General features: G+C 40.2%; 1 protein-coding gene across 2 annotated transcripts in view; it reads right to left on the reverse strand.

Annotated features, from left to right (window-relative positions):
* OSBPL1A (oxysterol binding protein like 1A) overlaps positions 1 to 21,724 on the reverse strand; it is a 546,359-nt gene that overhangs the window by 354,490 nt on the left and 170,145 nt on the right. Inside the window, exons 2-5 of one of the 2 annotated variants that reach the window (XM_029591146.1) lie at positions 17,996 to 18,140; positions 10,320 to 10,387; positions 10,167 to 10,211; positions 23 to 96 (exon numbers count right to left, since the gene is read on the reverse strand). The exons of the other annotated variant lie outside the window; for it this stretch is intronic. Coding sequence (XP_029447006.1) covers positions 23 to 96; positions 10,167 to 10,211; positions 10,320 to 10,387; positions 17,996 to 18,140 — 332 coding nt within the window. The remainder of the gene's footprint in view (positions 1 to 22; positions 97 to 10,166; positions 10,212 to 10,319; positions 10,388 to 17,995; positions 18,141 to 21,724) is intronic. 2 annotated transcript variants of the gene reach the window in all.

Here is a 21,724-nt window from a genome sequence, read left to right on the forward strand (position 1 = left end):
ATGTCAGTTGACAAACACTCACTGCTTCTGAAACCAGGAAAGAACACCATGCTCCAGGACTACCCAGCACAGCTTCCAGCCAAAAAAACGTGAACTCTAGGAAAGAGAAAATGGTCTCAGGCTTTTCATACTACCAGGAATTTGCATTCAGATATTAAACAGGTGCTTTGATATTAATCTTTAGGGGCAGTTAAAGCTCCATCCCCATTGCCAATTTCTTATTTTATCTGTAAACATGGTCATTCATGCTTATGTACATTTGCATAAATCAGTTTAGAATTCATTCTCAGACCTACCAATAAAATATTAGATGCTAGAAAACTAGTGAGCCCTTGACTTATGAATGGCTCTGGTTACAACCAACATGGCAGGGTTTGACTTACGAACAAAATTTGAGTTACGACCACAGCCACGCGTGTGTTTTTTTTGCGAATTGGTTGTGAATCACATTTTTTTGTCTTTGAGGGCGGGACTTCTACAGGGATTGGCTGGCTACTGCTGCTGCTTCTACTAATGGGACCCAGGCGCACGTGGGCAGACCCAGCATGCAATTTCGGCAAACAGCATCGGGTGACATCACTCAGCTGGCAAGGTACAGTAGTGTGCTCAGAAGCAATTTGGAGGGGGAAAATAGTTTCTGGAGGGCAAGAGATGTACTCCGAAGCTGTCGGGAAGGGGAAAATAGTGTCTGTGGTTGGTGGTTTTTTCTGTTAGGTTTCTTCTTTTTTTTCTCCTGCAGAACTGCACTTTTATCAAAGAAGTGTTCAAAATGGCCCCAAAGATAAAGAAAGTAATCACAATCGAGAAGAAAGAAATTGTGCAGAAATTTGAGAGTGGCCGATCTCGCTGTCATATACAGCATGTCAAAATCCACCATTTCAACAATCTTACAAAGAAAAGATTTGTACAAGGAAGTTAGTGTGGCTAGAGGTGTCACTCAAATTACCAAGCAACGATCAACAGTGATAGATGAGGTAGAAAGCCTATTGCTAGTGTGGATAAATGAAAGGCAGATGGCATGTGATTGTCTATCTGAATGTCTAATCTGTGAAAAAGCTAGTGTTATAAATGCAGATATTGTAAAGGATAAGCCATTGCCAAGTGAACCTTGGGAAATATTTCATGCCAGTAAGGGGTGGTTTCATAATTTTAAAACAAGAACTGGGGTTCATAGCATAGCTAGGCATGGTGAAGCTGCCAGTTCATATAAAAAAAGGCTACTGGAAACTACATACCCCAGTTCGAAGCAAAGACACAGAGAAATGGCTTTTCCTGTCAGCAAGTTTTCAACTGTGATGAAACTGGACTATTCTGGAAGAAAATGCCCAAAAGAACGTACATTACCCAGGAAGAAAAGAAAATGCCAGGCCACAAGTCAATGAAGGATAGGCTAATCTTATTGCTATGTGCCAATGCGAGTGGTGACCTCAAGATAAAGCCTCTCTTGGTTTATCACTGAGACCAAGAGTGTTCAGAAAACAGAATGTCATGAAGAATAGGTTAGGTGTCATGTGGCGATCTAACCGAAAAGCCTGGGTAACAAGAGTCTTTTTTCTTGAGTGGATCAGGGAGGTTTTCTGTCCTACTGTACAGAAATACCTCTAGGACAAAGGATTACCACTCAAGGCTCTCATCATGGACAATGCTCCTGCTCACCCACGAGACTTGGAAGACGAGTTGGCTGAAGAATTCCCATGGCTCACGGTAGAATTCCTTCCACCTAACACAACTCTACTGCAGCCTATGGACCAGCAGGTCATAGCTAACTTTAAGAAGCTATACACTAAGGAACTGTTCCAGAAGTGCTTCCAGATACAGATTTAACCCTTAAAGAATTCTGGAAAGAACATTACAGCATCCTTTCATGTGTGGGGTTAGAGAAATCCTGGGCCAATGTCTCAATGGACATTGAGATCGGCCTGGAAGAAAGTGTGGCCTAAAATTATAGAAGAGGAGCTGGACCCTGCAACTGACCCTGTGGTTAATGACATTGTCACTATAGCAGAGTCCATAGGCTTGCAGGTAGACAGTGCTGATGTTGAGGAACTGGAAGAACACTCAGAGGAATTGTCTACAGAGGAGCTTCAGCAACTTCGCTGAGCAACAGAGAATGGCAGCCGAGGAGCTTACTGACTAGGAGGATCAACAATCACTGCAGCAAATTTCCTCTTCTGGAATTAAGGAAATCCTGAAAAAAATGGACAGAGCTACAAACATTTGTAGAGAAGACCCACCCAGACAGAGGAAAAGCCAATCATTGCATTTCACTTGCTTAATGATAATGTCATGTCATACTACAGATACCAAATCTCAAAAACAGCACCCAAATCTTCTGGGGTGTTTGGCAAAATGACAATCTAATATATAAATAAACCCCCAGTGTATTTTAATTTTCTGCCGAATATCAAGAATAATTCTTTGCTGACAATCAAGTCTTAAATTTACATACTATTTGAAAGGTAAACCGCAAAGTGTCGTGGGACCCTTGCACGTTACCCGGTAATTAAACAAAAAATTTTTGAAAAGGTAGAGGAAGGGTTTCATATATAAATTTCTCAGCCCAGCATAAGGTCTGTTGGATTTTCAAGTATAATCATCAACCAAACCTCCTCCACCTCTAGGTTTTTTTTTTAATTCTGTGCAAACCCTAGTAAAAACTGCAACACAATTTTTTATCCCTTAACACCAATTTTTCTTAAATATTATTTATAAAATACTCAAGCCTTCTTTCAAAGAGATTTCAAAGTCCCGACTTATCTGGCGATGTTAATCCACCCGACGTAGCTACGTTTCTGGTTCGCACCGGAACCTTTCTTCAGGGGATATGTTCTTTTTAGAGCAGTCGGGTATACCGCGTTAGCTGAAAATCATCTATAAGGCTGAAGTTTTCCAGACGCCATACAGCGCTCTTGCTCTCTGCAAACCTCTCTCTAACGATCCAAGCTTTTTAAGCTAGAGGCACAGATGACATGAAGCACCAATCACAACCCACATCGCCGCGACGTCATCGCGTATTCATTCAAACTAGAGAGCCCCAATCAAGAGCCTCATTCATTCCCAGAGGAACTTGTGTGTTCAAAGTAAAGATCCAAAACTCTTCACGTTTATTCAACAAGCCTTCGCGGTTTCCTCCTCTCAGCGTAGTGGGTATGTGATCTATAACTGTCCATTTCAAAGTGCTATATGAGTGTCCATGCTGTTCACAATGTGCAACAATTGGAGCAGATAAAGTCGATGTATTTAGTTTAGATTTATGTTCATTCAGCCTCACTCTTATTTTGCGGGTGGTCCTGCCAATGTATAAGCCTGGGCATGGGCATATGATTGCATAGACTACATGATCTGAATTACATGTTGTGTTATGTTTGCGATGTATCAAATACCCTGTCACCGGTTCTTGCCAGCTCAAGCCTTCAATACAGTTCGTACAATGAGAGCATTGTCCGCATTTGTAATGTCCTCTAACGGGAGCGTGAACTTTTGTGGCAAATTGAGCATGTACCAGCTTATCTCTGATATTAGCGCCTCGCGTGGTGACGATGAGCGGTGTCTCTTTAAAAATCTCATGGAGTGCTAATACATGCCAATGGCGTCGTATCGATGATGAAATTGCATTTGTAGCCACTGACTGTTTTAAGACACAAACGAGTTGTGGACAAGCTTTTGATGGTTTGTACTGTAATAGACTTTGTCTGTCAGAATATTTCGCCCTTTTATAGGCTTTTCTGATTGCTGATTTCGGATATCCTCGTTCAAGGAATCGATCGCGCAAATTTGCTGCCTGAAGTTCAAAATCACTTGTGGTAGAGCAGATACGCTTTGCGCGAAAAAACTGGCTGGCAGGCAACCCGCATTTAAAAGAGTGGGGATGATGGCTATGAAATTTTAATAAATTATTTTTATCTGTAGGTTTGCGATACATGGTAGTCCTGAATGTATGTTCTTCCAAACTAATAGAAACATCCAAAAAAGATATCTGTGATCTTGAATATTGTATGGTAAATTTCAGGTGAGAATCCTGACTATTGATCCAATCAAAAAAACAAAGCAATTGCTGTTGAGTGCCACTCCATACCAACAGGATATCGTCGATGTAACGAACCCATAAGGTGATATATTGCCACCACTCAGCTTTATACACAACATCCTCTTCAAATTGCTTGACATAAATATTGGCAGTAGTAGGAGCCAAAGGTGATCCCATAGGGATTCCATGAATTTGCCAAAAGATTTCTGTATTGAACATGAAATAATTGTGGTACAAAACTGTCTCCAACAATTGTAAAATCACGCCAGTGGATATGCGTTGATGGTCAACTCTGTGTGAAAGACATTGATTGATTATTTCAAATGCTTGCGTCTGCGGGATGTTGGTATAGAGCGCAACAATGTCCAAAGTCACCAACATGTAATTTAAAGATGTGTCTAATTGGACCGATTGAAGTTTTTGCAACAAATGTATAGTATCCTTCACATAGGATTTTGCTTGTATAACATAAGGTTGCAAAATTTTGTCCAATAGTATAGCAGGAGCTTCTAAAACGGAATCATTAAGAGACACAATGGGGCGTATGGGGGGCTTAGTTAAACCTACAGATAAAAATAATTTATTAAAATTTCATAGCCATCATCCCCACTCTTTTAAATGCGGGTTGCCTGCCAGCCAGTTTTTTCGCGCAAAGCGTATCTGCTCTACCACAAGTGATTTTGAACTTCAGGCAGCAAATTTGCGCGATCGATTCCTTGAACGAGGATATCCGAAATCAGCAATCAGAAAAGCCTATAAAAGGGCGAAATATTCTGACAGACAAAGTCTATTACAGTACAAACCATCAAAAGCTTGTCCACAACTCGTTTGTGTCTTAAAACAGTCAGTGGCTACAAATGCAATTTCATCATCGATACGACGCCATTGGCATGTATTAGCACTCCATGAGATTTTTAAAGAGACACCGCTCATCGTCACCACGCGAGGCGCTAATATCAGAGATAAGCTGGTACATGCTCAATTTGCCACAAAAGTTCACGCTCCCGTTAGAGGACATTACAAATGCGGACAATGCTCTCATTGTACGAACTGTATTGAAGGCTTGAGCTGGCAAGAACCGGTGACAGGGTATTTGATACATCGCAAACATAACACAACATGTAATTCAGATCATGTAGTCTATGCAATCATATGCCCATGCCCAGGCTTATACATTGGCAGGACCACCCGCAAAATAAGAGTGAGGCTGAATGAACATAAATCTAAACTAAATACATCGACTTTATCTGCTCCAATTGTTGCACATTGTGAACAGCATGGACACTCATATAGCACTTTGAAATGGACAGTTATAGATCACATACCCACTACGCTGAGAGGAGGAAACCGCGAAGGCTTGTTGAATAAACGTGAAGAGTTTTGGATCTTTACTTTGAACACACAAGTTCCTCTGGGAATGAATGAGGCTCTTGATTGGGGCTCTCTAGTTTGAATGAATACGCGATGACGTCGCGGCGATGTGGGTTGTGATTGGTGCTTCATGTCATCTGTGCCTCTAGCTTAAAAAGCTTGGATCGTTAGAGAGAGGTTTGCAGAGAGCAAGAGCGCTGTATGGCGTCTGGAAAACTTCAGCCTTATAGATGATTTTCAGCTAACGCGGTATACCCGACTGCTCTAAAAAGAACATATCCCCTGAAGAAAGGTTCCGGTGCGAACCAGAAACGTAGCTACGTCGGGTGGATTAACATCGCCAGATAAGTCGGGACTTTGAAATCTCTTTGAAAGAAGGCTTGAGTATTTTATAAATAATATTTAAGAAAAATTGGTGTTAAGGGATAAAAAATTGTGTTGCAGTTTTTACTAGGGTTTGCACAGAATTCAAAAAAAAAAACCTAGAGGTGGAGGAGGTTTGGTTGATGATTATACTTGAAAATCCAACAGACCTTATGCTGGGCTGAGAAATTTATATATGAAACCCTTCCTCTACCTTTTCAAAAAATTTTTGTTTAATTACCGGGTAACGTGCAAGGGTCCCACGACACTTTGCGGTTTACCTTTCAAATAGTATGTAAATTTAAGACTTGATTGTCAGCAAAGAATTATTCTTGATATTCGGCAGAAAATTAAAATACACTGGGGGTTTATTTATATATTAGAATGTCATACTACAGAACAGTGTTGAAGAAAAGACAGAAACAGACTACCTTGGACCAGTTTTTACTTGTGAAAAGGTTGAGACCAAGTGAGCCAGAAGCAGGTCCTAGTGAGCTACAGACTCCCCCCCCCCAAGGCGAGAAAGGACACCAGAAAGCCAGATTCCAAATGTTCTTATGGAATGGGACTCTCCTTCTGAACAATAACCACTTCCATGTCAACCCCCGATGCTATTTGCAAACCAAAGATGTCAACTTTTAAATAAATGAAAAATAAACTTGAATTGTTTTTTCTGGTAGGCTAAGCACATTTTATAACTTTTTGGTGAGTACACTAGGGAAGTATAGGTGTTACAGACCTCATACAACCATTTTTTATTGTAGAAATGGTTAGGTAAGGGGTGCTTTTCAGAGGTCTGGAACGCATTATGGGTTTTTCCATTATTTCCTATGGAAAACAGTCTCGACTTACAACCAACTTGAGTTACAACCAGCCCGCTGGAACCAATTGAGTTCGTAAGTCAAGGGCCCACTGTACTAGGGTCTTTTCTGCCTGTGGGGGAGGGATGGCCTGTCCCTGAGAAAAAAAACTGCATTACTAATACAAGTCAGTATGGAGAAAGAGAGAGAAGATAGAGTACCAAGAGATGTAGTCAGAGGCCCTAGTATGACCACACCTTGAGTATTGTGTGCAGTGTGGGTCACTGCATCTCAAAAGAAATGTAGCAGAATTAGATAAGGTACAGAGAAGGGTGAGCATAATAAAGTGGAAGGAAAGATTCCCCTATGAGGAAAGGCTAAAGAGATTAGGGCTTTTCAGTTTGGAAGAGAGACAGCTGAGGGGGAGATATACAGGTCTATAAAATGAGTGGAATCTAACAGGTATAGGTAAATGTTTATTTACTCTTTCCAGAAGTAAAAAGACTAGGGGGGGGGACATTGAATGAAGTTTCTGGTGATACACAACACTCCAAAGGTATATGATTATTCTCAAGTAGGTGACAAGCTGAAACTGTGGCAGTTTCCGCAATGATAACTTTGGACAGCCATTTCGGCAAATAAGCCTCCCTTGGTGTTTTTGGACTGAGTTTAAATAGGGATGAATCAGCAAGGTACATGTGTATTTCTAGCTGGGATTCAATGCCAAGAAGTGCAGAGTCTTGCAGCCGTCATCACACACTCTGAAAACAAGGCGGGGGGAGGGGGGGGGGAATTTGGAGATCCAACCCAGGTCTTCTACAGAGGTTGTATGTGAGCCTTGCCCACAGTACCAGATCCCATGGAGCCGAGAAGCTGCAGCTAACCCCACAAAATCAGGAACTTGTCAATTTAGCTTCAGATTCCTTCGCTCCAGAGAACTCTCTCATATAGAGAAGGGCCCAAAAAAAGGATTAAACATTTTGGAAAAGTTGATTACCCAACCCAGGTCCTGCAGAAACTGAATTACCTTTCTGGTAGCCAAGGGTTTTTTTCTATTCCAACTTCACCTGCATCAACCAATCAGCCAGATAAGGGTACACCAAAATGACCTTTCACAGAGCTCTGGGGCCACTTTTGAAAAGGTTTAAGGTGCCATTGCCATACCAAAAAGAAGGGTCTGAAACTGGAAGTGTTTTCTTGGAACTGTAGAGTAAAAATCTCTAATGCTCCATATCAGAATGTTAAGATAAGCCTCTGATTTCCAAGGAAGTCAAACTCCTTGCCTTACTGTTAATATAAATGACCTCAGGATTTCAATTTGAAAACATGTCACTCACAGGAACAGGACATGTTTCAGATCCAGGATAGGATGAAAGTTGTCCTTTTCTTGATAACCACAAAGTAAATAGAGTAGTGTCACAATCCTTTCTGTGAATCCATGACCAGCACTACTGCCTCTGTGGCGAGAAACCCTACTACTGTTGCCTTTACTGCTTCCCTCTTTGCCTCAGAGACAGGGAAACGATAAAGGTGTTTTGAGCTAAATGAGAAAATTCTAGTACGTAACCATCCCAGACTGTAAAGTAACTTGGGCCCATCTATTATAAAGTTCTGATAGTCTTCCCATTTCCAACACCAGGGAGTAGCCCTCAGAACCTAGTTGAGAGGCCTTAGGTGGTCCTGATCCAAATTGCCTGTCTACCTCCTTCCTTGGATGAGTAAAGTAACTGGAATCTATCATATGACCTGAGGATCAGCTTTGCCTCCTAGAATCCTGAAATCTGTTGCAAAGAGTAAGAGCGTGCAAGGAATTCTTCTGCTTATCTTCTGAAAGCAGAGGTACTTTCAAATCATCCAAGGCTTATGCCATCTTTTACAAGTCTTCACCAAAAGAGCAGCTAGCATTTAAAGGGCAGCTTGGTCAAAATGGTTTTAGAAAGTCTGCAGACCAATTTTAAAGCCAAAAAAGGCACCCCGCTGCTACTAGATGCCATCCCTCTGGTTGTATTTCGGATTAAGCCAAACTGAAGTACCAGCCAGATATGCAGCTCCCAGTTCCAGATGCAGAAAGTCATTTCCTATGACCCCCTGCACAAACTGCCAGGTGTAAGCCAGATTTGGCCATCAAACAGCTACATGCTGCTACTTGCAGGGCCATGCAGACTACCTCAGCTTCCTCCAATATAAACTATTGTCCTATCCTGAGCCTCTTTCAGGGCCACATCACCTTCCATAGGGGTAGTAGTCTAATTTGGTCACAGAACACACCAGAGCTGCAATGAGAGAAGATAGATGTGCATCTTCCTTGAATAAATTTGTGTGCTACTTGGACAAAATTGGACTGAGGGGCTCATAACTGTGTAGAAATCTCTGCGCCTATTCAGTAAGACTGAGCTTTGAGCAAGGACTTAATTCAGTCCTTCTTGTCAACAGTAATGTGGAAGTATAACTTCCGTGCTTTATTCCTGTTGGAAGCTCTTTGACGCATGGCCAAACAAAAACAATCTTCATAACAGACCTGATTACTCATGAATGTGGAAGTACATTACCAGCATGCTTGGAGAGTATGTGCCCAACTTAAAGGGTTTAAGGGCAAAATGGTCAACTTCATAAATACTGAACCCAATTTTATTTTTGCTCAACATTAGCTTGGGGAATGGAATGGGAGCAGTCTGCATTATGGAATCTCATTAAGAGACAATCTTTATGGGTATATCCAATGTTTTACATCTCTCATCAATATTGTGGCAAGGTTTTTAAAGACCTGTAATAAAGCTTAAATGCTTAAAAAAAAAATGAATAGGAACTGTTGTGGGGCATAAATTCGAGTAGGCTCTTCAGCCAGTATCACATTCAATACCTTGGGGGGGGGGGGGGGGGGGGGGGGGGGGTAATTGCAATTCTGTACACAAACCAAAATACTCGGGAAAGGTCACTAACAATTACAAAGGTTAAAAATGTACCAAGATGGTATTCCAGAACCTCAAATCCCAAAAAAAGGGAACAGGAATATGTTAAAATGGCTGGACTAAGCATAAATTGACTTGATAAGACTATTGTAAATTTCCAATTAAAATGCCTTGTGTAATCCCAGGCCTCTTGGGGAGAAAACATTCATACAATATTTTGTCTGTTTAGAGATCTTTTTAAAAATGGTCAGGATCACAAACTTGTTTCCCTAATACAAAATACATATAATTTTAAAACATGCAACCTCTGCCCTAAGCTTAATAAAAGCCTTCCTAGTGGTCTGGATTGACTGATCATGAGAAATACCAATGCACAAAAACAACACCCCACACTTTTGTAGGAAGCTGGCAACCCTGCCACCTGGAGTAGTGTGGGATGTGTGAATGGCAGGGTGGTGTGCTAGTGGTACATTCACACCACCCCACATACACTTCTGTGTTGCTCCCCTTTTATTAACTTTCCCTCCACCCTGCCTCACCCCCCCCCCCCACCCCTTTTGCAGTGAATCACTATTGTGTGCAGAACACCCAGCACATTTAAAACTACCTCCTGCAATAAAGCCTCCAGCTTTTGACACCTTAAGTGGAATACTGATTGATTTTAGTTATACAGCCAGACACAAGTGGAAAAAATACCTTACGGAGAGGACCTTCAAACCGCTGCACACATTTGGTGATGTGCTGTAAAATAGAGAAAATAAAATGTAAACACATAAAAAAGGTACCTGGTATGAGATGTTAATCTTCACAGCCCTCAGAGTGTTAAACACGTTACCAAATACCACCTACCCTACTAACGTTTCCTCGAAGTATCTGCTTCATATCTGGACTCTGTGCTAAGTCAAGGGGAGTTTGATCTGTTTAAAGAAAAAAAAAAAATCAAGGTATAATGCAATAAAGAGGCATATTCAGCCCTTCAGAAAGTATTGGGTTTCCACTTCATGGAAAAATCAGAATAGCTCTCTGGTGAATCACATCCCAAGACAACACACACTAGGCACAAAATGTGCAACAAACCCAAAATGATTTACACACAGTACTAGAACATTTCTAGATTAGGACTTCATTTAGCCTTAAAATTTTATAAAATTGCAAGACTCCATAAACACAAAGGTGGAGATACTTTGTTATAGTATTTCCTCTCTCCTTTGAGGAAAAAAAGGAAACAAAACAAAAAGGCAGAAGTTATTTTACTTCCAAAAGTTCAAGAATATACTCCATGCACGGTAAGGATTTTTTTTTTTTTTTTTTTTTTTTTTTTTTTTTTTAAATTAAGCTGACCAAAAAGCTTTTGACTAAAAAATAATTCATTCCAAAGATCAACATAGGTCTGAATGCTAAAATGTGGAGACTTAAAGTGAATCTCTGAAGTGCCTCTAGCAAAAGAAAACTGCACAAAAAAGTTTCAGCTGCCAATAGGATTATCACATACAGCGATGTCTAAGTTTTCCTAGTATACTTGTGCATTTCACCATGGAACATAGAAATATTTAAGAGGTGTCTTTGCTCTATTTAAAAGAGGCATAACAGTTCTCCTTAACCATCTAAAACAATACTAAACTATTGATCAGACTCATTGAATGAACACAGCATTAGATAGACAGTTTTAAAGTGTAATTCACTGTCTTGCCATGCAATGGGCCACAATTATCAGATAGCACCTACAATTCATTCATCCACTGGTTCAATACACTTTATGCAAAAACTACCAACCTACTCAAATTTTAATTCTTCAGAATGCCTTATGTCTTTACAAGGTTGTGTGTCATATTTTTACTTCTAACCAAACACGGAGGTAAGATTATCTGAGTCCTGCTGTAAGCTTCATATCACCCATAATGTAACCTGACAGGCCCATGTGTTTCAGAAAATACCTTGCCTGCTTCAGGGGTTAAAGTATTGCAAATGACTCAAAATGGCAGACAGCTTAAAAAAAAAAAAAAAAAGAAGTATTTAAATCACTAATGCAGGTGTTTGAGAGACCCAAAGGCCTTATTTTTGCAAAGTCTTTTTTTTTTTTTTTTTTTTTTTTAATGTCAGAGGGCATCCTGTGCAAACCAAGACCCCCCTCTTTCCTTTTCAGAAAAGATAGCCTTAGAAAGTGTGTTCCTGGGGTAGTTTTGAGAGGGGTATAAATATACTGGGGAGCTGGGAGGGGAAGAAAAAAAAGCCACTCACTATATTCCATAAATATACCTCCCCATAGTGTAATGGGGTGATTCTACATGGTACGTCAAAACCTTGGCAGGAGACTAAACAAATCCTGTCAGGTGGTGGCATAACTTCAAATTCAGATACCCCACATCAGTATTATCCTGAGCCTGCTCATACTTTTGTTTAGGAAGGGGGGGGTGGAGCCAGATGTACTCTCCTCAGAACTTCATTTGCCTCACCTTTAGAGTTTGAACCCATAATGCCTCCTTGTCCTGCTACATCAGTCCAGACAAGTGGGTTGTTCCTCCCTACCAGCAGATGAGTTAGAGAGCACAGCTCTAACATCATAGTTATTTACATGTGGTGCAGTCCAGAAAATTCTTCCGTATTTTACTTCCAGCAGATGGTACACTAAGTTGGCAGTGCAGCAGGAGTTTTTCCTAAAAAGGCCGGACTAGCCCTTGAGATTGGAGTGAGGCAGGAGGTTCTCCAGTGCCCTAGAGCCAGGCTCCTACTGCCTTGGGGCAGTTCAACATTGTTTAGACTTCTCCATCAGGCCCTTTTGTGCTATTTGGAAGCCTGATGGAGACATGAGGTTCTTGGGGGTCTTGTTCCTAAATCTATAGTTCACTTGTTATTTCCTAAACTAGCCCCAGGGTCTTTGATTTGGGAGATGCTTCTTGCCCTCAGAACAAAGAATCCATTTTGAAGAACCTGGCTGAAATTATGGATAAAGGCAGCTTAGAGTCCTTTGAGCAGGGAGAAGATCTCCTCAGTGAGGGGTTGATTCTGTTATCTGGCTTTTCCATAGGGATGAGACTGCATCTTTTCCGGAAGACAAACCAAAAAGAGGCTCTTGAATAGGATCCTATTAAGACAGACTTTCCCCTTCACTTCAAGGTGGAGGAAACTGACAGAATGGGAATCTCCAGATTCTAGGTTCAAGGGAGTTAAACATTTTGGTAAGTTTATCTGCTGCCACATGAACCATCGCAGTACTTGCTATTTATGCCCAAGATGGATACACTCGTTTTAGTGGTTATATGGTAACTTCCTATAAAAAGGTGGTACTTCTCTTAAGGATAACTCCAGATAGAATTAAGATTCCTCTTAAACACAAGTTTACATCAGAGTTGTAAATACAGATAGTAATTGGTGGTGGCTCTGTGGAAGCATGGTGGATCAAGCCTTTATACACTGGGTCCAGCTTCCTAAAGGGGGGGAGGCTGCTCTCATTACAGATGCCTCTGATCTTATCAAAATTTTCATCTTGCTCAGTTGCCTCAGTTTCTGCTAGGAGACTTATGGCTAAGGCACAGGGTGGCAGATTCTTGTTCAAAGACCCATCTGTGTAAGCTTACTTGCCAAAGAGTAACGTCCCCCATGAAAGAACTATTTCTCATTTCTTATATACTGCTCAGAGCGGTTTACAATAAAAATACAATGTATACGAATCCATGAACAAGCACACACAAAATAACTTGATACTTAAATGGCCTTCAAGCCCCATCTATGCTGTTCTCAATTTAGAATTTGCCCAGGCAAGATGGAAAAAGCCAGGCCTTTACCTTTTTTCTGAAATTAAGATAATTCTGTTCCACCCTCACCTCTCCAATGGTGATGGGTTCCACAACTCTGGACCACTAACTGAGAACATCTTTTTCCAATTTAATACTATACATACGTCTTGCCTAAATGGAACCAACACCAAATGATTTTGAGCATAGATTACAGGTAGGAATAACACCCTTAATCTTTTCTTGTAAATAATCTGCACCCCCTCCATTTTGCTGAAGTTAGCCCACTTTTCAATAGGTAATCAACGAAGGCGTCAAAGGTGTCGCACTCACCCTATTTGGGAGACCAAAAATAAAACGTGCTGCCATATTCTGCACCAACTGTAAACAAACTTTTAGGGAGACCAACCAATAGTCTAATACTGCACAAACTAACACCTGAACCAATCTGTAAACAGGGACCTCTAGAAAAGTTTGAAATCTCCTCAATTGAGTCGAAACCAAAACTTTCCCTACCACTGAAGAGATAAAAATCCATAGTCAAAGCCTCATCTATTACCAACCCTAGGTTCCTCACTTTCTGGCTTCTTGCCAAGACTACATCCCCTATCCATAAAATGTTTAAATTCCTTAAGTACTACCTCTTTCCCTATACACAACCACTGTCTTGTCAGTCACTAAAAGCTTTGGAGTCAAAATCACTCAAAGATTTTCTTTAACCCTCCAGTAATTCTGCTCAAAGAATCTGACAATTCATCCTCTACTGGAAACAACTGCACATTGGAATAAATAAACCCTTCAAACCCCTCATCTCCAATAAGTGAACCTAACAGGTACAGGAAAAGATTAAAAAAGAGGAGACAAAGAATCTTTGCAGAACACCACAATCTAATCTGTATGGTTGTGACGAAGCTGCCCCCCCCCCCCCCAACATACGTACCAGAGGAATATCCTTTCAAAAAAACCTAATCCCAAACCTTACCACCTAAGCCTAATTGTTTACACTGTTTCAAAAGCAAACCATGGTCTACCAAGTCGAAAGCACTTGACAAATCCAACAAAATCACAGGTACTCCCCTATTTCTAGATTTCAATAATTCATCTTACATTGATGCTCTCACTGATTCAGTACCATAGCCCCCTCACCTCCTCCAAACAAGATAACTTTCCCAATTCTTTTGCTATAAAAGGGCAGTTAGAAATAAGGCAATAACTAGTACAACTAGAATTATCCAACGAAGCCTGTTTTAAAATCTGAATCACCATAGACTGTTACAATGCCCTCATCAGATAACCCTCCTCCAGGCACACATTAACCATCAGCTACAATCTAGGTAACATTGTTAACTATTTAATCAAAAACGAAGGGCAGGGGGTCCAACTCACATGTAGTAACTTTACAATTTCACAACGCTGTAATTCAAGGATACCCACCCTTTCAAACTCAAAAAGGATAGAAGGGAAATGATAATCCAACTCCCTCACATCCTCATCTTTAGCTCCCATTTTCCGAATCTGCCCTAGACTAGCCTAAATTTTTTTTTTTTTTTTTTTTTTTACACCAGCAACTAAACAAAGCATCTCTGTTTATCATGTCTGGGATCTCAAATCTAGGCAGACAACGTCCCCCCCAATGAAGTCCAGGTAATTCTAAAAGTTTGTGGTTTATTACCTGTTTTTTATATTAATCTTTCAAACATATTTCTGTTTGCAAGTTTAAGTAAATTCAATTTATCATTCCATAAATGGAATTTTATCCAGATCCTTTCCAATTTATGTACTTCTAGTCTTTGCTCAACTCTGGAGAAAACCAGGATGCAGAGACCCCCTTTCTATTTAGCCTCACTTTTTCTGGGGCAATCCTTATCTGGACGACTACTTAGCTCATTAGTGAAGGATTTGGGCAATCAAGCCCAACAGACTCCCAGAAGATAAGGGTGTGGCTTTATCTTCTGCTTCTCAATCATTTTGATTTAGGGGCTGGATCAAGTCCTTTCATGGCTCAAGGAAGACTGGACTTTACAGCCTCTTACGGGGCTGATAGAGTTTACAATGAAGCCAAGTGGTTTCACTCTTGTGTTGCCTGTAGTGGCCACCTATAGAATTTCTACCAGGAATGGACCAATGGGTCTTGGAGGTTATTCAGCACAGCTATGCTCTAGAGTAAGCTGCTCCGGTCCCCAATGTCTTTATTGTTTCTCCTTGCACCTTGGCTGTCAAGAGGGAAGCAATGCAGACCACATTCCAGAGGTTACAACTAAGGGAAGTGATCCAGTTCCTTTGGAAGCTTAATGTCTAGGATGCTATTCCATCTATTTTGTAGACCAAAGGAGCATGGCTCTCAGATTCTTGATCTGAAGGGGGTAAAACAGTTTTTTGCATCATCTTCTATTTTGGCATAGAGCCTCTCCAGTTGGTTCTTGTTGAAAATGTCTTGCTTCTCTAGATCTGTCAGACATACATACACATCCCAGTAAGGGAGGACCAAATGTGTCTGCATTTTTGCATCCTGAACCAACACTCAATTCAGAGCCTTGCCTTTGGGTTAGCCACAGCTCCAAGAACTTTTACCAAGGTAATGGTGGTGGGTAGCTGCTTGTCTGAGGAAAGGTATGTTCTCCCTTATCTGGATGATTTGGATCTTCTGAAAGTCTTTTAAATAAAAGTCTAACACTTGTGCAGCTGTTAAAATTTGGGCTGGATAACTATCAAGCCTCTAAATCTCTGGAATATCTGGGTGCTTTGCTATGAACAAAAAGGTCATACTTCTTGACTCAGGAGAAGGTTGCCCAGACTGTAGATCAACTTAAGAGATTCTCCCTGTTAAAGTGCTCCCAGAGTTTGGTAATACCAGTAGCTGCCCAGGTCAATAGCTGCCACCTTGGATCTCATTCCCTGGCCAGAGCTTGTGTCCCCTGCAGGCCGTGGTAGTCTCCCAAGTCTCAAGATGTCGAACAGTCTTATTCACTGCTGCACTGAGGGACAGTCTTACTTGGTGGACATTACCTCAGAACTTGTAAAAGGGCATAACTAACATCCCTTGTGATTATTTCTCTCCACAGATGAGAGCATATCAGGTCAGAGAGCACACTTACGTAGTTTAAGGAATCTTCTCAGGAGGAAGCCTCCTGTTCCATTAACAAGAATGATAAGACTAGCTTTGTTGTAGTTTCTTCCCTTAAAGGGAAAGACAGCAAGAATGCTCTGATAATATGAAAGCAGTTGCATATGTAAACAAGGGGGTCACTTGGAGCCTGGAAGTGTTGGAAGAAAACTCCCCTCTTCTGCTAGGCAGAAGAGAACCTCCCTCTGTTTTTCAGAAGAATATATTGTGGGACAGGAAAATTTCACATACATTTCCTGAGCAGGAACCTTTTGGATCCATGAGAATGAGAACTATCAAGCTGCATGTCAGATGCTTGTGCCCACAGATCTACTCTTTAACGAGGAACTCAAGATTTCAGCCACCCAAACCACCAACTGCAAGCAATAAGAAGTTGGATGGGGTTTTTCAGTTACATAACTTGAGTAGAGTGGTTATCAAGGCGAGCTGATATGGGACCATATCTTAAGGTTACACAATATTTTAATTTTAAAAATGTAAAGGCATTAACAATTAAAAATTAAGAATTAAAATTAGCATGGGCACATCTTTAGAAGACAGTAAAAACAGTACCTGGCTTATTGGAGTTTAAACCATAAAGCGGTTCAGACCCCGTGTAGGGGTAGCAGACTACATAGTTTCATCAGGAACAAATGGAATCCCCAATGTTTGTGTTATTTTAGGGGGGGGATTCCTACAGAGGCTTGGATTTATCTGGTGTACAAAATGCAAATGCCAATCAAAATACAAGTCAGACTAAAGTCTGCCATGCAATTAATCTTGACTCACGATAAGTTACTGAATGCATAAGTTGCAGAACTATTATAACCTAACCATCCTTAAAAATGCTTATGAATATTCAAGTGCTCATCAGTCTCCCTTGTCACACAGACAGAGCTTTCTGGAGAATCAGTGAACAGCAGTTACAGAGTGAGAAAGACAGCCAGTCAGTGAAAGCACACCTCAAGATTGCATTTTTAAAGATATTTTAGGTAGTCTCATCCTAAAATGAAATGAGATTTAGTAATTTACTATCAACAGCAAAGGCCACTTAGTGTCATGCACACTAATGGAACAGTATTTTCAGCAAGCAAAAAAGAGACAGTCCATGTGATCATTCATAATCAAAAAACTGTGGAACAGACCTGCGAGATGGGGAAAGCTGGGGATGGGAAATTTCACCATCTGTGCCATGAGAAGCACGATACACACAGACTACTCCACCCTGTCAACATCTTCAAGTCAATTAAGCAGTCGGTTAACAGATCTGAGGCATATTTGTTTGGGAGAATGGGAGGGAAGGGTGAACAGCAATTACCAGACCAAACACAGGAAATTAATTTTATTTCAATATTCTTAGAAAGTCTTGGCATGATGGCTGGGGGAGGGGGGATATCACATGCATTTACTTCATGTTAATAACACTTTTTAAGCTACCTCTTAGAGCAAAAGGTAAGTTAAAAAAAAATGTATAAAAAACCAAAGGAATCTGAAAAATATATTCACACCTGATGCACATTTTTCATAAATTTATACTGAAGTGGAAGAAACATTCTAAGACTATTTTGTTAAAGAGAATCAGAAGCATACACTGGTAGAGGTAAGCCTCACAGTGTTTTAAACACAGACTGCCTTCTCTTATCACCCACAACCAAGACAGCTTTGCACAGAAGAGTTAGCCTAGTACTCACTGTTCTTGTTCTTCACACTGGCGTCTGCACCACTTTTTAAAAGTTTTAACGCGCACTGCTTCTGGCCACGGTATGCCGCACAGTGCAATGGTGTATTTCCCATCTGGTCAGTACAGTTAATATCAGGTGGCTTAGGTCTCCTGAGCTGCATCCAACATAATATATAGAAGATGAATTGGCTACAAATCTAATATTCTATTTGAATATAGTTAAGTTGCAATATGCCAGAGGGAAAAAAAAAATAAAGTCATCTATGTTTATGAGAGCATTAAAACTAATTAGTTTAGCTCCTATACGACCCACTGGTTCATACCTAGGCTCAAAGAGCTGATGACAATTTCACCTCTTGTTTACTAGCCCTTGAAACCAAAGTCTAAAGAATAGTTCAATTCATAGATAAGGACGACAAACACACCAGACAGTGCCATTTCCACTTACAAGACCACCTTTTACTTCGATTTACAGGGATAGCAAGTCAAAATTGCTCACTTCTAATTTGTCATTAGAACATTTGAAAGTCAAACTATGGAAGCCTTCTAACACATTCTAAGCTGTCTGGTATGTAGAACAGTAACAATTCTAATCTTATTTATTCTGCATGTCCCATTTTTTTTTCCCCATTCAAAATGGTAATAACTAGCTCCTCTGCCAGGAATCCACAATTGTACCTGCCACATTCCAAACCTTTTAAATTTAAACAATCCCTCTTATGAAAGCTTCCATACATTAGAACTACTAAAAATGAAAGAACCATTCAATATGTGGATTCAGTATTTGTGGGAAATTTAAACAAGCTGAAAAGGATATGCTAGCTATTGCATAACTAGCATATCCCAGCATTCACCACTCCCACAAAACTAGTGCTGTTGGCAGATGATATTTCAGTTAGTGGTGACCCCAACTCCTGCTATGCCTCCAATAAATCCTGCTTTTCTCCCTGCTCTGGCAGCACTGATGAGAGCAGCCAGCTGGACTCCCACTATGGTCCTGGCTCCTCCACCCAACATGTAGCATGCACGGCTGCTTCAGTAGGTTTGCGGATAGGCACAGCATCTCATGCATACAGACTAAGATGCACCCTCCCCAGCAGCAGCTCTGGCTAGAGTGAAGTTTGCCCAGAAATTCCCACTAAATGGCAATTCTAATTATATAGTTTATATACTGTATAAAGTCACATCACAAAAATCAAGATTTCACAACCTGCAGTGACTTTGCAAGATAAAAGATGTTTTACCCAGTCTATGATGGCTGCAATACAACAGGCAACTGTTCTCAGCCGTCCCCAAAAAGAGCATGAAATGTAAACTTGCACATTGTATAACAGAACAGTAAAAAGATGGTAACTAATACAACTGTCAACTCTGGTCAGCCAAAGTCAAAATACAATAAAATTAATTTGGCATCAGATATTCCTTCAGAAGTGCTTTCAGGGGGAAAAATAAAATCTCTATTTCTACATAGTGCAGAGTTTATTTGTATTTATATTCTACTTCTCAAAAAGCTCAGAGTGGATGATTGTGTTAATAGTTTTGATTCTGGACAAAAATGGATTCTTTGCAGGCTATGATTTTTACTTGACTAATGGATGAATGTACATGAGTTTGAGACTGCTGGGTTTTCAAAATTTAAGATGAAAGCAAAATTGAAATAATCCAACTTCAAGATTCCAGCTTAAAAGTACCAAAAATAAAGGTTTGATTGTTACCCATTTAGAGGGTTTGATTTTTTTTTTATATACAAACGTTTGATATTTAAAAATACCCTGCTGCAGCTGCTTAATGCAATGTACATGAACAATGTGCTCTCATATCGCATCGTTCACACGTTTGTCCCACTACAAAAGTAAAGGAACATGCATTTCAGTATTTAAAAAAAGTTAAAATTTGCAACAGGAGTAGAAAGGAAGATGCTCTTATAAATGGCATTTTCTTAGGCTGCTACCGGTCTGGTTTTTTTTTTTGTTTGTTTTTTAAGTTTAGCAGATAGCAGCTGTAATGGTTTTTACCCATCTCAATTTATTCCAGCTAAGTAGATTGGAGATATTTAAGTAAAATGTTTTGTTCATATGAAGATGGCAAATGCTGTGAAATAAGCTAGATAAGATGCACTGGTTTCTTGCAAGGCATTAAATGTAGACCTTAAAAGGAAGTGATATCATAAGATCAGACTGCACTGCACTCTCAAGATTGAGAATTTGTATTTTACAGGATGCTGCACAGCTAGATGTTTAAGCCAAAGAAACCAAATTTGATATGGCTCAAAAAAGTAGCAAAGTCATTAAACCTTTATTTCTTTTTAAATTTGTTAATTAAGTGGAATCTGGGGGGGGGGGGGGGGGGGGGGGGGGGGGGGGGGCTGGACACAGAAGCCCTGGATTCCATGGGACTGAAAAGGCATCTGTCAGACTGTCCCTTGCTGGTCTCCTAGAGCAGGTGTGGACTTTGCTTTTCCAACAAATAGATGTCTTGAATACTGAACAACAAAGTTGAACAAGCTCCCATACTATGTGATTGTCCAATGACCATGTGGTAGCTGGTGACTTCGTCATCTGATTTTGGTTTCCAAGTAGACAGACTGCTATAACATACATATATTTTGGGAAACTGCTTGTTTACAAATCAAGCCTATTTCTTCTTGTTTGTGAATAAAAGCCATAGCTTTTTGTTTTGACCAAACACTGGTTTGTTCTTTAATCACAGACTGAATAACTTTAAAAAGGACTAAAGGTTACTCTTGATGCTAGACAGTTTATGGAGCATAGCCTCTTGTGGAGACCAATTTTTTGGTTAGAAATACCTGAAATCAAGGCTGGTGAAAAACTGACCTCAGATTTTGTTAAAGAATTCAACCACCATGCCAGAGAATGGCCAAGAACACTGCATATCTTCATTTTATGCGGATGGCTCTATGGGCTGGTTTCACTGAAATTTCAGGACAGAGCTGCTCATGCCGATGCACAGGCGTAGCACAGACTGCTATGATATGGCCCCACATTTTCCTGAAGAAACTGGCAGAAATTTGATCTGAAAGTATTTCAGCAAGTTTGTGTACCTTTTGCAGAGGCAGGTACACTACCTCCTGTGGTATCCAGGGGACTATTATGAAGTCTATTATGTGACTAGACTACATATTGGATTTTTGGAAACTAATGATGAATCTTAAGGCTTGAAGGGAGTCCCTCATACAGAACATAAAGGAACAAGGTTCTTGAAAGGTATGGCTCGATGTGAACAAATAGAATAAATATGAAAGAACAAAGACATGGTTCTCTTAGCTGAATAGAGAACAATTGAGAAAATCTGAACACAGATGCCAAACAAACACACAAATGTTTATTGTTGGCAGGCTGAGCAAAAATTTGGGCATTTATTTAGGACTTTTATATACCGACATTCATGTAGAAAATTTACATATCACATCGGTTTACAGTGAAAACACAAAAGTTGCAAATAGCATTACATAGAACAGGGTGACACGGAACTGGGAGTAAGGGATCAAAAACAAAGGTAAATAATGACAACTGAAAAAGTGTGAGCCATGTGAGGATTAGAATGACTTAACAATATCAAATCTAGAAAAAAAAAAAAGAAATAAAGACACAATGCTGAAAAGCCTAAAAGATAAACTAGTAAGATCAAATTTATATACTAAAGCAATGAGAATAAGTATACAATAAGGCATTAAGGAAGTCAGAAAGTATATTCAGTCTAAACCAAGCCAGATGGCAGA

The sequence above is a fragment of the Rhinatrema bivittatum genome, chromosome 2 (assembly GCF_901001135.1).
Source record: "Rhinatrema bivittatum chromosome 2, aRhiBiv1.1, whole genome shotgun sequence".
NCBI lineage: Eukaryota > Metazoa > Chordata > Amphibia > Gymnophiona > Rhinatrematidae > Rhinatrema > Rhinatrema bivittatum.